This window comes from Crinia signifera, chromosome 6, assembly GCF_055691185.1.
Source record: "Crinia signifera chromosome 6, ASM5569118v1, whole genome shotgun sequence".
NCBI classification, from domain to species: domain Eukaryota; kingdom Metazoa; phylum Chordata; class Amphibia; order Anura; family Myobatrachidae; genus Crinia; species Crinia signifera.
In genome coordinates this window covers 31,971,678-31,988,342 of record NC_139222.1, presented here as the reverse complement: position 1 = coordinate 31,988,342, position 16,665 = coordinate 31,971,678, and the positions used below count along the sequence as shown (strand labels likewise).

Below are 16,665 nucleotides of genomic sequence, written 5' to 3'. Positions count from 1 at the left end.
GTCACCCGCTGTACCGCCCCCTGCAGGTGTAATAGGCCTGCTCCCTACTCTACACGTGTTACACTATCCAGTCACCTAGCCGGCTCTCATGCAGAGTCACCCGCTGTGCCGCCCCCTGCAGGTGTAATAGGCCTGCTCCCTACTCTACACGTGTTACACTATCCAGTCACCTAGCCGGGCTCTCATGCAGAGTCACCCGCTGTGCCGCCCCCTGCAGGTGTAATAGGCCTGCTCCCTACTCTACACGTGTTACACTATCCAGTCACCTAGCCGGGCTCTCATGCAGAGTCACCCGCTGTGCCGCCCCCTGCAGGTGTAATAGGCCTGCTCCCTACTCTACACGTGTTACACTATCCAGTCACCTAGCCGGGCTCTCATGCAGAGTCACCCGCTGTGCCGCCCCCTGCAGGTGTAATAGGCCTGCTCCCTACTCTACACGTGTTACACTATCCAGTCACCTAGCCGGCTCTCATGCAGAGTCACCCGCTGTACCGCCCCCTGCAGGTGTAATAGGCCTGCTCCCTACTCTACACGTGTTACACTATCCAGTCACCTAGCCGGCTCTCATGCAGAGTCACCCGCTGTGCCGCCCCCTGCAGGTGTAATAGGCCTGCTCCCTACTCTACACGTGTTACACTATCCAGTCACCTAGCCGGCTCTCATGCAGAGTCACCCGCTGTGCCGCCCCCTGCAGGTGTAATAGGCCTGCTCCCTACTCTACACGTGTTACACTATCCAGTCACCTAGCCGGCTCTCATGCAGAGTCACCCGCTGTACCGCCCCCTGCAGGTGTAATAGGCCTGCTCCCCACTCTACACGTGTTACACTATCCAGTCACCTAGCCGGCTCTCATGCAGAGTCACCCGCTGTATCGCCCCCTGCAGGTGTAATAGGCCTGCTCCCCACTCTACACGTGTTACACTATCCAGTCACCTAGCCGGCTCTCATGCAGAGTCACCCGCTGTACCGCCCCCTGCAGGTGTAATAGGCCTGCTCCCTACTCTACACGTGTTACACTATCCAGTCACCTAGCCGGCTCTCATGCAGAGTCACCCGCTGTGCCGCCCCCTGCAGGTGTAATAGGCCTGCTCCCTACTCTACACGTGTTACACTATCCAGTCACCTAGCCGGCTCTCATGCAGAGTCACCCGCTGTACCGCCCCCTGCAGGTGTAATAGGCCTGCTCCCCACTCTACGCGTGTTACACTATCCAGTCACCTAGCCGGCTCTCATGCAGAGTCACCCGCTGTACCGCCCCCTGCAGGTGTAATAGGCCTGCTCCCCACTCTACACGTGTTACACTATCCAGTCACCTAGCCGGCTCTCATGCAGAGTCACCCGCTGTACCGCCCCCTGCAGGTGTAATAGGCCTGCTCCCTACTCTACACGTGTTACACTATCCAGTCACCTAGCCGGCTCTCATGCAGAGTCACCCGCTGTACCGCCCCCTGCAGGTGTAATAGGCCTGCTCCCTACTCTACACGTGTTACACTATCCAGTCACCTAGCCGGGCTCTCATGCAGAGTCACCCGCTGTACCGCCCCCTGCAGGTGTAATAGGCCTGCTCCCTACTCTACACGTGTTACACTATCCAGTCACCTAGCCGGGCTCTCATGCAGAGTCACCCGCTGTACCGCCCCCTGCAGGTGTAATAGGCCTGCTCCCTACTCTACACGTGTTACACTATCCAGTCACCTAGCCGGGCTCTCATGCAGAATCACCCGCTGTGCCGCCCCCTGCAGGTGTAATAGGCCTGCTCCCTACTCTACACGTGTTACACTATCCAGTCACCTAGCCGGGCTCTCATGCAGAGTCACCCGCTGTACCGCCCCCTGCAGGTGTAATAGGCCTGCTCCCTACTCTACACGTGTTACACTATCCAGTCACCTAGCCGGGCTCTCATGCAGAGTCACCCGCTGTACCGCCCCCTGCAGGTGTAATAGGCCTGCTCCCTACTCTACACGTGTTACACTATCCAGTCACCTAGCCGGCTCTCATGCAGAGTCACCCGCTGTACCGCCCCCTGCAGGTGTAATAGGCCTGCTCCCTACTCTACACGTGTTACACTATCCAGTCACCTAGCCGGGCTCTCATGTAGAGTCACCCGCTGTACCGCCCCCTGCAGGTGTAATAGGCCTGCTCCCTACTCTACACGTGTTACACTATCCAGTCACCTAGCCGGCTCTCATGCAGAGTCACCCGCTGTACCGCCCCCTGCAGGTGTAATAGGCCTGCTCCCTACTCTACACGTGTTACACTATCCAGTCACCTAGCCGGCTCTCATGCAGAGTCACCCGCTGTACCGCCCCCTGCAGGTGTAATAGGCCTGCTCCCTACTCTACACGTGTTACACTATCCAGTCACCTAGCCGGCTCTCATACAGAGTCACCCGCTGTACCGCCCCCTGCAGGTGTAATAGGCCTGCTCCCCACTCTACACGTGTTACACTATCCAGTCACCTAGCCGGCTCTCATGCAGAGTCACCCGCTGTACCGCCCCCTGCAGGTGTAATAGGCCTGCTCCCCACTCTACACGTGTTACACTATCCAGTCACCTAGCCGGCTCTCATGCAGAGTCACCCGCTGTACCGCCCCCTGCAGGTGTAATAGGCCTGCTCCCTACTCTACACGTGTTACACTATCCAGTCACCTAGCCGGGCTCTCACGCAGAGTCACCCGCTGTACCGCCCCCTGCAGGTGTAATAGGCCTGCTCCCTACTCTACACGTGTTACACTATCCAGTCACCTAGCCGGCTCTCACGCAGAGTCACCCGCTGTGCCGCCCCCTGCAGGTGTAATAGGCCTGCTCCCTACTCTACACGTGTTACACTATCCAGTCACCTAGCCGGGCTCTCATGCAGAGTCACCCGCTGTGCCGCCCCCTGCAGGTGTAATAGGCCTGCTCCCTACTCTACACGTGTTATACTATCCAGTCACCTAGCCGGCTCTCATGCAGAGTCACCCGCTGTACCGCCCCCTGCAGGTGTAATAGGCCTGCTCCCTACTCTACACGTGTTACACTATCCAGTCACCTAGCCGGCTCTCATGCAGAGTCACCCGCTGTACCGCCCCCTGCAGGTGTAATAGGCCTGCTCCCCACTCTACACGTGTTACACTATCCAGTCACCTAGCCGGCTCTCATGCAGAGTCACCCGCTGTACCGCCCCCTGCAGGTGTAATAGGCCTGCTCCCCACTCTACACGTGTTACACTATCCAGTCACCTAGCCGGGCTCTCATGCAGAGTCACCCGCTGTACCACCCCCTGCAGGTGTAATAGGCCTGCTCCCCACTCTACACGTGTTACACTATCCAGTCACCTAGCCGGGCTCTCATGCAGAGTCACCCGCTGTACCGCCCCCTGCAGGTGTAATAGGCCTGCTCCCTACTCTACACGTGTTACACTATCCAGTCACCTAGCCGGCTCTCATGCAGAATCACCCGCTGTGCCGCCCCCTGCAGGTGTAATAGGCCTGCTCCCTACTCTACACGTGTTACACTATCCAGTCACCTAGCCGGCTCTCATACAGAGTCACCCGCTGTACCGCCCCCTGCAGGTGTAATAGGCCTGCTCCCCACTCTACACGTGTTACACTATCCAGTCACCTAGCCGGCTCTCATGCAGAGTCACCCGCTGTACCGCCCCCTGCAGGTGTAATAGGCCTGCTCCCTACTCTACACGTGTTACACTATCCAGTCACCTAGCCGGGCTCTCACGCAGAGTCACCCGCTGTACCGCCCCCTGCAGGTGTAATAGGCCTGCTCCCTACTCTACACGTGTTACACTATCCAGTCACCTAGCCGGCTCTCACGCAGAGTCACCCGCTGTACCGCCCCCTGCAGGTGTAATAGGCCTGCTCCCTACTCTACACGTGTTACACTATCCAGTCACCTAGCCGGGCTCTCATGCAGAGTCACCCGCTGTGCCGCCCCCTGCAGGTGTAATAGGCCTGCTCCATACTCTACACGTGTTACACTATCCAGTCACCTAGCCGGCTCTCATGCAGAGTCACCCGCTGTACCGCCCCCTGCAGGTGTAATAGGCCTGCTCCCTACTCTACAAGTGTTACACTATCCAGTCACCTAGCCGGCTCTCATGCAGAGTCACCCGCTGTGCCGCCCCCTGCAGGTGTAATAGGCCTGCTCCCTACTCTACACGTGTTACACTATCCAGTCACCTAGCCGGCTCTCATGCAGAGTCACCCGCTGTACCGCCCCCTGCAGGTGTAATAGGCCTGCTCCCTACTCTACACGTGTTACACTATCCAGTCACCTAGCCGGGCTCTCATGCAGAGTCACCCGCTGTACCGCCCCCTGCAGGTGTAATAGGCCTGCTCCCTACTCTACACGTGTTACACTATCCAGTCACCTAGCCGGGCTCTCATGCAGAATCACCCGCTGTGCCGCCCCCTGCAGGTGTAATAGGCCTGCTCCCTACTCTACACGTGTTACACTATCCAGTCACCTAGCCGGCTCTTATGCAGAGTCACCCGCTGTACCGCCCCCTGCAGGTGTAATAGGCCTGCTCCCTACTCTACACGTGTTACACTATCCAGTCACCTAGCCGGCTCTCATGCAGAGTCACCCGCTGTGCCGCCCCCTGCAGGTGTAATAGGCCTGCTCCCTACTCTACACGTGTTACACTATCCAGTCACCTAGCCGGCTCTCATGCAGAGTCACCCGCTGTGCCGCCCCCTGCAGGTGTAATAGGCCTGCTCCCTACTCTACACGTGTTACACTATCCAGTCACCTAGCCGGCTCTCATACAGAGTCACCCGCTGTACCGCCCCCTGCAGGTGTAATAGGCCTGCTCCCCACTCTACACGTGTTACACTATCCAGTCACCTAGCCGGCTCTCATGCAGAGTCACCCGCTGTACCGCCCCCTGCAGGTGTAATAGGCCTGCTCCCCACTCTACACGTGTTACACTATCCAGTCACCTAGCCGGCTCTCATGCAGAGTCACCCGCTGTACCGCCCCCTGCAGGTGTAATAGGCCTGCTCCCTACTCTACACGTGTTACACTATCCAGTCACCTAGCCGGGCTCTCATGCAGAGTCACCCGCTGTACCGCCCCCTGCAGGTGTAATAGGCCTGCTCCCTACTCTACACTTGTTACACTATCCAGTCACCTAGCTCTCATACAGAGTCACCCGCTGTACCGCCCCCTGCAGGTGTAATAGGCCTGCTCCCTACTCTACACGTGTTACACTATCCAGTCACCTAGCCGGGCTCTCATGCAGAGTCACCCGCTGTACCGCCCCCTGCAGGTGTAATAGGCCTGCTCCCTACTCTACACGTGTTACACTATCCAGTCACCTAGCCGGGCTCTCATGCAGAATCACCCGCTGTGCCGCCCCCTGCAGGTGTAATAGGCCTGCTCCCTACTCTACACGTGTTACACTATCCAGTCACCTAGCCGGCTCTCATGCAGAGTCACCCACTGTACCGCCCCCTGCAGGTGTAATAGGCCTGCTCCCTACTCTACACGTGTTACACTATCCAGTCACCTAGCCGGGCTCTCATGCAGAGTCACCCGCTGTACCGCCCCCTGCAGGTGTAATAGGCCTGCTCCCTACTCTACACGTGTTACACTATCCAGTCACCTAGCCGGGCTCTCATGCAGAGTCACCTGCTGTACCGCCCCCTGCAGGTGTAATAGGCCTGCTCCCTACTCTACACGTGTTACACTATCCAGTCACCTAGCCGGCTCTCATGCAGAGTCACCCGCTGTACCGCCCCCTGCAGGTGTAATAGGCCTGCTCCCTACTCTACACGTGTTACACTATCCAGTCACCTAGCCGGCTCTCATGCAGAATCACCCGCTATGCCGCCCCCTGCAGGTGTAATAGGCCTGCTCCCTACTCTACACGTGTTACACTATCCAGTCACCTAGCCGGCTCTCATACAGAGTCACCCGCTGTACCGCCCCCTGCAGGTGTAATAGGCCTGCTCCCCACTCTACACGTGTTACACTATCCAGTCACCTAGCCGGCTCTCATGCAGAGTCACCCGCTGTACCGCCCCCTGCAGGTGTAATAGGCCTGCTCCCCACTCTACACGTGTTACACTATCCAGTCACCTAGCCGGGCTCTCATGCAGAGTCACCCCCTGTACCGCCCCCTGCAGGTGTAATAGGCCTGCTCCCCACTCTACACGTGTTACACTATCCAGTCACCTAGCCGGGCTCTCATGCAGAGTCACCCGCTGTACCGCCCCCTGCAGGTGTAATAGGCCTGCTCCCTACTCTACACGTGTTACACTATCCAGTCACCTAGCCGGCTCTCATGCAGAATCACCCGCTGTGCCGCCCCCTGCAGGTGTAATAGGCCTGCTCCCTACTCTACACGTGTTACACTATCCAGTCACCTAGCCGGCTCTCATACAGAGTCACCCGCTGTACCGCCCCCTGCAGGTGTAATAGGCCTGCTCCCCACTCTACACGTGTTACACTATCCAGTCACCTAGCCGTTTTTTATGCAGAGTCACCCGCTGTACCGCCCCCTGCAGGTGTAATAGGCCTGCTCCCCACTCTACACGTGTTACACTATCCAGTCACCTAGCCGGGCTCTCATGCAGAGTCACCCGCTGTACCGCCCCATGCAGGTGTAATAGGCCTGCTCCCCACTCTACACGTGTTACACTATCCAGTCACCTAGCCAGGCTCTCATGCAGAGTCACCCGCTGTGCCGCCCCCTGCAGGTGTAATAGGCCTGCTCCCCACTCTACACGTGTTACACTATCCAGTCACCTAGCCGGCTCTCATGCAGAGTCACCCGCTGTACCGCCCCCTGCAGGTGTAATAGGCCTGCTCCCTACTCTACATGTGTTACACTATCCAGTCACCTAGCCGGGCTCTCATGCAGAGTCACCCGCTGTACCGCCCCCTGCAGGTGTAATCGGCCTGCTCCCTACTCTACACATGTTACACAATCCAGTCACCTAGCCGGGCTCTCATGCAGAGTCACCCGCTGTACCGCCCCCTGCAGGTGTAATAGGCCTGCTCCCTACTCTACACGTGTTACACTATCCAGTTACCTAGCCGGGCTCTCACGCAGAGTCACCCGCTGTACCGCCCCCTGCAGGTGTAATAGGCCTGCTCCCTACTCTACACGTGTTACACTATCCAGTCACCTAGCCGGGCTCTCATGCAGAGTCACCCGCTGTGCTGCCCCCTGCAGGTGGCACCCCTCGGGACATGCCTAGTGGGAAATCCACCACTGACTCACAGCACACAAAGGATCTCCTGCACATGTGATTTATCCTGGCATCTGTGGGTGAGCAGAGAGTAATCTGTACTCACATGTGTCAGAGGATCCTCCCAGGGGCTGTCAGCACTGGCGGCACTGTCACGGCACACTGATAGCAGGCTGTATGCGAGATCTGTAGTCCCCGGCTCCATGCTTAGTATATCGTATAGCGGGAGCCTGTAAGGAAAGTCCACATACTAGGATTATACACAAGTCATTTCATGTTACTGTAATACATTATGTACACAACAGCAAAGTGACCATCAAGGTTTTATTGTCATCACAGAGACCTGAACCCGGACAACATCTTAGTGGCTGGAACTGGACATCTGAAGATCGACGACTTCGGCATTGCCTTGGTGAACATGCATGGAGGCCGGACAGCCAGTGACTACGGTGCTACACCCGACTACATTGCTCCTGAGGTGAGTGGCACAGGATATCCCTGCTGCTTACTGACTGCACACACGTGAATCAGGACCATTATTACATCTTACATAGTCACACATCATTGCCCTGAATCAGGCCCATTACTACATGTTACATACAGTCACACATATGTGCCCTGAATCAGGCCCATTATTACATGTTACATACAGTAACACATGTGTGCCCTGAATCAGGCCCATTATTACATCTTACATAGTCACACATCATTGCCCTGAATCAGGCCCATTACTACATGTTACATACAGTCACACATATGTGCCCTGAATCAGGCCCATTATTACACGTTACACATCAGTGCCCTGAATCAGGCCCATTATTACACGTTACATACAGTCACACATCAGTGCCCTGAATCAGGCCCATTATTACATGTTACATAGTCACACATCAGTGTCCTGAATCAGGCCCATTATTACATGTTACATACAGTCACACATCAGTGTCCTGAATCAGGCCCATTATTACATGTTACATACAATCACACATGTGTGCCCTGAATCAGGCCCATTATTACATGTTACATACAGTCACACATCAGTGCCCTGAATCAGGCCCATTATTACATGTTACATACAGTCACACATCAGTGCCCTGAATCAGGCCCATTATTACATGTTACATACAATCACACATGTGTGCCCTGAATCAGGCCCTTTATTACATGTTACATACGGTCACACATCAGTGCCCTGAATCAGGCCCATTATTACATGTTACATACAGTCACACATATGTGCCCTGAATCAGGCCCATTATTACATGTTACATACAGTCACACATCAGTGCCCTGAATCAGGCCCATTATTACATGTTACATACAGTCACACATGTGTGCCCTGAATCAGGCCCATTATTACATGTTACATAGAGTCACACATGTGTGCCCTGAATCACAGCATTACCCCTATGAGGACTGATATATAGGGACAATGACATAACAAATAATGGTAAAAGTGCTGGTGAATAAGCTGGTAACTGGCATCGCTCTGGTACTGCAGATAGAGGCCTGCGAGGAGTACGGCGCCGCTGTGGATTGGTTCTCATTCGGAGTTATCCTGACACAAATGCTCACCGGAACGCCTGACTACCATCGGAGACTGTTTGCCGCACCAGGCGCTGCTGCCAGGAACATGGTGAAAAAGCTCCTCCAGCGGGATCCATCCAGACGCCTCGGAGCCCATGGAAACATCCGCCGCCACGTGTTCTTTGAGGACATGGACTGGGTCTCTTTGGAGGAACTGAAGCTTGTACCCCCCTACATACCTGCGCCAGTAAGTACCACACAGAACGCCTATCCACGGCAGGGTGGGACTAAATGCTGCACAAGTGTAATGCTGGGTACACACTGGGCGATATACCGTAAGCATGGACAATATCGCTATATAGCGCAAATCATCCAGTGTGTGCGCTCAATGCCGTTAGTGATGCTTCATCCCGCACATCGTTACTGACCCCTCCCTGTGGCCTGTACATGCAGCTCAGTACTGACGGTCTAGTCCACGCCTGCAGGTACGGAGCGGGTGATGTCAGTGTGTATGCGATATATCATGGCTCCCACGTCACCGATGACATAGCTAACAATATGGACAGTGTGTACCTAGCATAAGACATAGGAGACTATTACTAACATACTCTCGTAGCCAATATTCCAAAGTCAGCTGCACCCCATCCGCATTCCATCTGGTGTCAGTCACAGACGCGTTTCCCCAGAGCTTCCTATGGGGACTGCAAACGTGAGTCTATTTACCAAGCTCTATAAAGCAAAAGGTCTTGGAGTTTGTTACGTCGCAGTAACTCAGCGTCTGCAGTAACACTGCTGTAATGTACGGCCTGAGTGACAGGTTCCTACATCTGTGTGACATTTATACGTTATATAGACCACGCTGTAAGAGCCTGACATCTAACCTCTCCATAATGTCTCCAGCTCACTAATTCCAGTGCCAGATGCAGTGATCACTGACACCCCTTTATCTCCTCTCTCTGTAGCCAACCATTACACACGCTGTCTCCAAAAAGCTCAGCTTGGAAAGGATGGAAGCAGCAGAGGCCCAGAGACCACCAATACCAGCCCAAGACCAGGCAGCATTCAGCGGGATCTCGTACATCAGCACCACCTGGAGATCCCTGCCAGGGACATCCGGCCAGTAGGAAGATCAGAGCGAGATGCCATTCTGAGCTCAGCAGCGCTCACACCAACAGCCAGGTAGTATACCCCCCTGTGTAGGGCAGCACTGGTTTATTACACAGCACACTGATACACACACACACAGCACTGCACCACTGAGTACCTCAGTACACTGATACACACACACACAGCACTGCACCACTGAGTACCTCAGTACACTGATACACACATAGCACTGCCCCACTGAGCCCCCCAGCACAATGATACACGCATAGCACTGCACCATTGAGTCCACCAGCTCACTGATACACACATAGCACTGCACCACTGAGCCCCCCCCAGCACACTGATACACACACTGCACTGCACCACTGAGCCCCCCGGTACACTGATGCACACACACACACACACACACACACAGCACCGCACCACTGAGCACCTCAGCACAATGATACATACATAGTACTGCACCATTGAGGCCCCCCAGCACACTGATACACACACAGCACTGCACCACTGAGCCCCCCGGTACACTGATGCACACACACACACACACACCCACACACACACAGCACCGCACCACTGAGCACCTCAGCACAATGATACACGCATAGCACTGCACCATTGAGGCCCCCCAGCACACTGACACACAAATAGCACTGAACCACTGATTCCCCCCCAGCACAGATACAAACATAGCACTGCACCACTCAGTGGCGTAACTACTGTAAGGCAGCCCCAGCAGCCGCTTGGGGGAGCAAGCAACAGCAGGGTCTGTGTGGGCGCCGGCACTCATACAAAGCACTGACATGTTGCTGCCTGCCACTGCCCACTGACTGAGCACTGGAGGCGAGTCTGCCGCAGCGCAGGTGGGGCCATGGCAGAGATGGCACATTCTCCCACTGATTCAATTGACTGTACACAGAGCCGGCTATTGGCTACTGTGTACAGGATGGGCGGGCGGATGGGCATGCTAGGGCAGCCTGGGATGCATCGGAGCCAAGGGAAGCAGCAGTGTATGCTGGTCTCTCTTTCTCTATCCTGCTTCAGCTTCTTCCTTATGCGTGTGACGCCATCATGTCAAGCAAAATTTATAGTTACGCCACTGGCACCACTGAGCCCCCACCCAGCACACTGATACACACACAGCACTGCACTACTGAGCACCTCAGCACAATGATACACACATAGTGCTGCACCATTGACCCCCCAGCACACTGATACACACATAGCAATGCACCACTGAACCCCCCCAGCACACTATTACAGAGCACTGCACCACTGAGCCCCCCCCCCCCAGTACAATGATACACACACATAGCACCTCAACACTGACCCCCCCAGCACACTGATAAATAGCACTGCACCACTGAGCAAACTGATACACACACAGTGCTGCACCATTGAGCCCCCGGTAAACTGATATACACATAGCACTGCACCACGGAGCCCCCCCCAGCACACTGATATACACTTAACTCTGCACCATTGAGCCCACCCCAGCACACTGATACACACAGCACTGCACCACTGAGCCCCCCAAGCACACTGATACACACATAGCACTGCACCATTGAACCTCCCAGCACACTGATACACACATAGCAATGCACCACTGAGCCCCACCCCCCCAGCACAATGATACACACACACAGCACTGCACTACTGAGCACCTAAGCACAAATATACACACATAGTGCTGCACCATTGAGGCCCCCCAGCACACTGATCCATACATTGCACTGCCCCACTGAGCCCCCCCCCCAGCACATTGACACACAAATAGCACTGAACCACTGAGCCCCCCAAGCACACTGATACACAAATAGCACTGCACCACTAAGGCCCCCAGCACACTGATACACACACAGCACTGCCCCATTGAACCCCCCAGCACACTAATACACACATAGCACTGCACCATTGAGTCCCCCAGCACACTGATACACACATAGCACTGCACCACTGAGCCCCCCCCAGCACACTGATACACACACAGCACTGCACCACTGAGCACCTCAACACAATGATACACACATAGTGCTGCACCATTGACCCCCCAGCACACTGAAACACACATAGCAATGCACCACTGAACCCCCCAGCAAAGTATTACAGAGCACTGCACCACTGAGCCCACCCCCAGTACAATGACACACACATAGCACCACACCACTGACTCCCCCAAGCACATGGATATATATCACTGCACCACTGAGCCAACCCCCCCATCTGACTGATGCACACACAGCGCTGCATCATTTAGCCCCCCGGCACACTGATACACACATAGCACTGCACTACTGAGGCCCCCCCCCCAACACACTGATATACACTTAACACTGCACCACTGAGCCCACCCCCAGTACAATGACACACACATAGCACCACACCACTGACTCCCCCAAGCACACTGATACATAGCACTGCACCACTGAGCCAACCCCCCCCCCCCCCATCTGACTGATGCACACACAGCGCTGCATCATTTAGCCCCCCGGCACACTGATACACACATAGCACTGCACCACTGAGCCCACCCCAACACACTGATATACACTTAAAACTGCACCACTGAGCCCACCCCAGCACACCAATACACACAGCACTGCACCACTGACCTCCCAGCAGACTGATACACACATAGCACTGCACCACTGAGCCCCCCAGCACAATGATACACACACACACACACACACACACACACACAGCACTACTGAGCCCCCCAGCACAATGATACACACAAACACACACACACACACACACACACACACACAGCACCACTGAGCACCTCAGCACAATGATACACACATAGTGCTGCACCATTGAGGCCCCCTAGTACACTGATTCACACATTGCACTACCACACTGACCCAGAGACCACCAGGCATCACTCCAGCGGTTGCCCCGAGGGCTTAATCCGGCCCTGGTGGTTGTGTAAGGGCTGGGGCATAATTACTGCAGCCCTGTGTAAGTTATCCTGACCCAACCCCAGTCACAAGCATACTGTACAGGTCTCCTTGACCCACCCCTACTGTACAGGTCTCCTTGACCCACATCCCCCAGTCACCAGTGTATAGGTCTACCAGCCCCACCCACCAGCATATGTCTCCAAGCCCAAACCACAAGCTGTAGCTCCTCCCACATTACCCACAGCTCTGCCCATTCCACTGCACCTATTTTTCTAGACAAATAGCACCACAGACATCTCACCAGCCCACTGGCTATAGCTACAGAGCCTCTTAATGCCCAGAGGGAAGGGCGGTCCTTCCAGCCATGGTTCCCCGGAGGTTTCCCCCACAGGGGGTTTTTCCTCTCCTGAGTGCTGCAGGACGACTCTTCGTGAGTCACGAGGCTGCCACCATATAGGTCCTCTAGAGGACAACCTTAAAAAACAAACAAAAAAAAAACAAACAAGTTATCAATAAAAGCTTTGATTCCTTTCCCCCTATATCCGTCTCCTTGTCTTTATTTGAGTTGTAGTTCATGGGGTGGTGTAATCTGGCCGGGAGGGGAGGGCATCAGCCATCAGACAGCGTATACATCCAAGTGCATGGTGCAGATGAACGCGTCAATGAACAGAAGATGGATCATGAGGGACGAAGCTTCAGTGGAAGGAAGATAACGTCTTTCTCCTCACAGTCCACTGCAATTTCTCTGATTAGGGATCTGTGCTGAAGTAGGCCCAAAGTCATACAGTGACCGCACCAACATCAGAGTATAAACTAAGATCTCACTCAGAGGGGTGCACAGGTTGGTAACAGATTCTGTGTGCAGGACCCCCACCCCACAGTAACCCTATGGACTCTAACATTAGGATAAGGGACCAGGCCCGCTGTACAACCACATTGTCTGAGACATAGAACCAGCCCCAAAGGGGCCAAAGGTTATGTAATTGTCTTTATACTGTATCTGTGTATACTATGGGCCTCATCCAGAGATGTACACCCGCCAGCCCGATTGGTGATATCTGTGTATATTATGGGCCTCATCCAGAGATGTACACCCGCCAGCCCGATGGGTGATATCTGTGTATACTATGGGCCTCATCCAGAGATGTACACCCGCCAGCCCGATGGGTGATATCTGTGTATACTATGGGCCTCATCCAGAGATGTACACCCGCCAGCCCGATGGGTGATATCTGTGTATACTATGGGCCTCACCCAGAGATGTACACCCGCCAGCCCGATGGGTGATATCTGTGTATACTATGGGCCTCATCCAGAGATGTACATCCGCCAACCCGATGGGTGATATCTGTATATACTATGGGCCTCATCCAGAGATGTACACCCGCCAGCCCGATGGGTGATATCTGTGTATACTATGGGCCTCATCCAGAGATGTACACCCGCCAGCCCGATGGGTGATATCTGTGTACACTATGGGCCTCATCCAGAGATGTACACCCGCCCACCCGATTGGTGATATCTGTGTATCCTATGGGCCTCACCCAGAGATGTACACCCGCTAGCACGATGGGTGATATCTGTGTATACTGTGGGCGTCACCCAGAGATGTACACCCGCCCACCCGATGGGTGATATCTGTGTATACTATGGGCCTCACCCAGAGATGTACACCCGCCAGCCTGACGGGTGATATCTGTGTATACTATGGGCCTCATCCAGAGATGTACACCCGCCAGCCCGATGGGTGATATCTGTGTATACTATGGGCCTCACCCAGAGATGTACACCCGCCAGCCCGATGGGTCATATCTGTGTATACTATGGGCCTCATCCAGAGATGTACACCCACCAGCCCGATGGGTCATATCTGTGTATACTATGGGCCTCATCCAGAGATGTACACCCACCAGCCTGACGGGTGATATCTGTATATACTATGGGCCTCACCCAGAGATGTACACCCGCCAGCCTGACGGGTGATATCTGTGTATACTATGGGCCTCATCCAGAGATGTACACCCCCCAGCCCGATGGGTGATATCTGTGTATACTATGGGCCTCATCCAGAGATGTACACCCGCCAGCCCGATGGGTGATATCTGTGTATACTATGGGCCTCATCCAGAGATGTACACCCGCCAGCACGATGGGTGATATCTGTGTATACTATGGGCCTCACCCAGAGATGTACACCCACCAGCACGATGGGTGATATCTGTGTATACTATGGGCCTCACCCAGAGATGTACACCCGCCAGCCTGATGGGTGATATCTGTATATACTATGGGCCTCACCCAGAGATGTACACCCGCCAGCCCGATGGGTGATATCTGTGTATACTATGGGCCTCATTCAGAGATGTACACCCGCCAGCCCGATGGGTGATATCTGTGTATACTATGGGCCTCATTCAGAGATGTACACCCGCCAGCCCGATGGGTGATATCTGTGTATACTATGGGCCTCATCCAGAGATGTACACCCGCCCACCTGATGGGTGATATCTGTGTACACTATGGGCCTCATCCAGAGATGTACACCCGCCAGCCCGATGGGTGATATCTGTGCATACTATGGGCCTCATCCAGAGATGTACACCCGCCAGCCTGACGGGTGATATCTGTGTATACTATGGGCCTCACCCAGAGATGTACACCCGCCAGCCCGATGGGTGATATCTGTGTATACTATGGGCCTCACCCAGAGATGTACACTCCCCGGCCCGATGGGTAATATCTGTGTATACTATGGGCCTCACCCAGAGATGTACACCCGCCCACCCGATGGGTGATATCTGTGTATACTATGGGCCTCATCCAGAGATGTACACCCGCCAGCCCGATGGGTGATATCTGTGTATACTATGGGCCTCATCCAGAGATGTACACCCGCCTGCCCGATGGGTGATACAGTGTATACTATGGGCCTCATCCAGAGATGTACACCCGCCAGCCCGATGGGTGATATCTATGTATACTATGGGCCTCACCCAGAGATATACACCCGCCAGCTCGATGGGTGATATCTGTGTATACTATGGGCCTCACCCAGAGATGTACACCTGCCAGCCCGATGGGTGATATCTGTGTATACTATGGGCCTCACCCAGAGATGTACACCCGCCAGCCCGATGGGTGATATCTATGTATACTATGGGCCTCACCCAGAGATGTACACCCGCCAGCCCGATGGGTGATATCTGTGTATACTATGGGCCTCACCCAGAGATGTACACCCGCCAGCCCGATGGGTGATATCTGTGTATACTATGGGCCTCATCCAGAGATGTACACCCGCCAGCCCGATGGGTGATATCTATGTATACTATGGGCCTCACCCAGAGATATACACCCGCCAGCCCGATGGGTGATATCTGTGCATACTATGGGCCTCATCCAGAGATGTACACCCGCCAGCCCGATGGGTGATATCTGTGTATACTATGGGCCTCATCCAGAGATGAGCACCCGCAAGCCCGATGGGTGATATCGGTGTATACTATGGGCCTCATCCAGAGATGTACACCCACCAGCCCGATGGGTGATATCTGTGTATACTATGGGCCTCACCCAGAGATGTACACCCACCAGCACGATGGGTGATATCTGTGTATACTATGGGCCTCACCCAGAGATGTACACCCGCCTGCCCGATGGGTGATATCTGTGTATACTATGGGCCTCATCCAGAGATGTACACCCACCAGCCCGATGGGTGATATCTGTGTATACTATGGGCCTCATCCAGAGATGAGCACCCGCCTGCCCGATGGGTGATATCTGTGTATACTATGGGCCTCATCCAGAGATGTACACCCACCAGCCCGATGGGTGATATCTGTGTATACTATGGGCCTCATCCAGAGATGAGCACCCGCCTGCCCGATGGGTGATATCTGTGTATACTATGGGCCTCATCCAGAGATGTA

At 54.7% G+C, this 16,665-nt stretch overlaps 1 protein-coding gene across 1 annotated transcript in view; it reads left to right on the top strand.

The window, feature by feature from the left end:
• LOC146007504 (protein kinase C delta type-like) overlaps positions 1-13,256 on the top strand; it is an 89,648-nt gene extending 76,392 nt beyond the window's left edge. Inside the window, exons 3-5 of the mRNA XM_083145905.1 lie at positions 7,533-7,671; positions 8,695-8,967; positions 9,683-13,256. Coding sequence (XP_083002031.1) covers positions 7,612-7,671; positions 8,695-8,967; positions 9,683-9,844 — 495 coding nt within the window. The 5' untranslated portion in view covers positions 7,533-7,611 and the 3' untranslated portion in view covers positions 9,845-13,256. The remainder of the gene's footprint in view (positions 1-7,532; positions 7,672-8,694; positions 8,968-9,682) is intronic.
• The last annotated feature ends 3,409 nt before the right edge of the window (positions 13,257-16,665 follow it).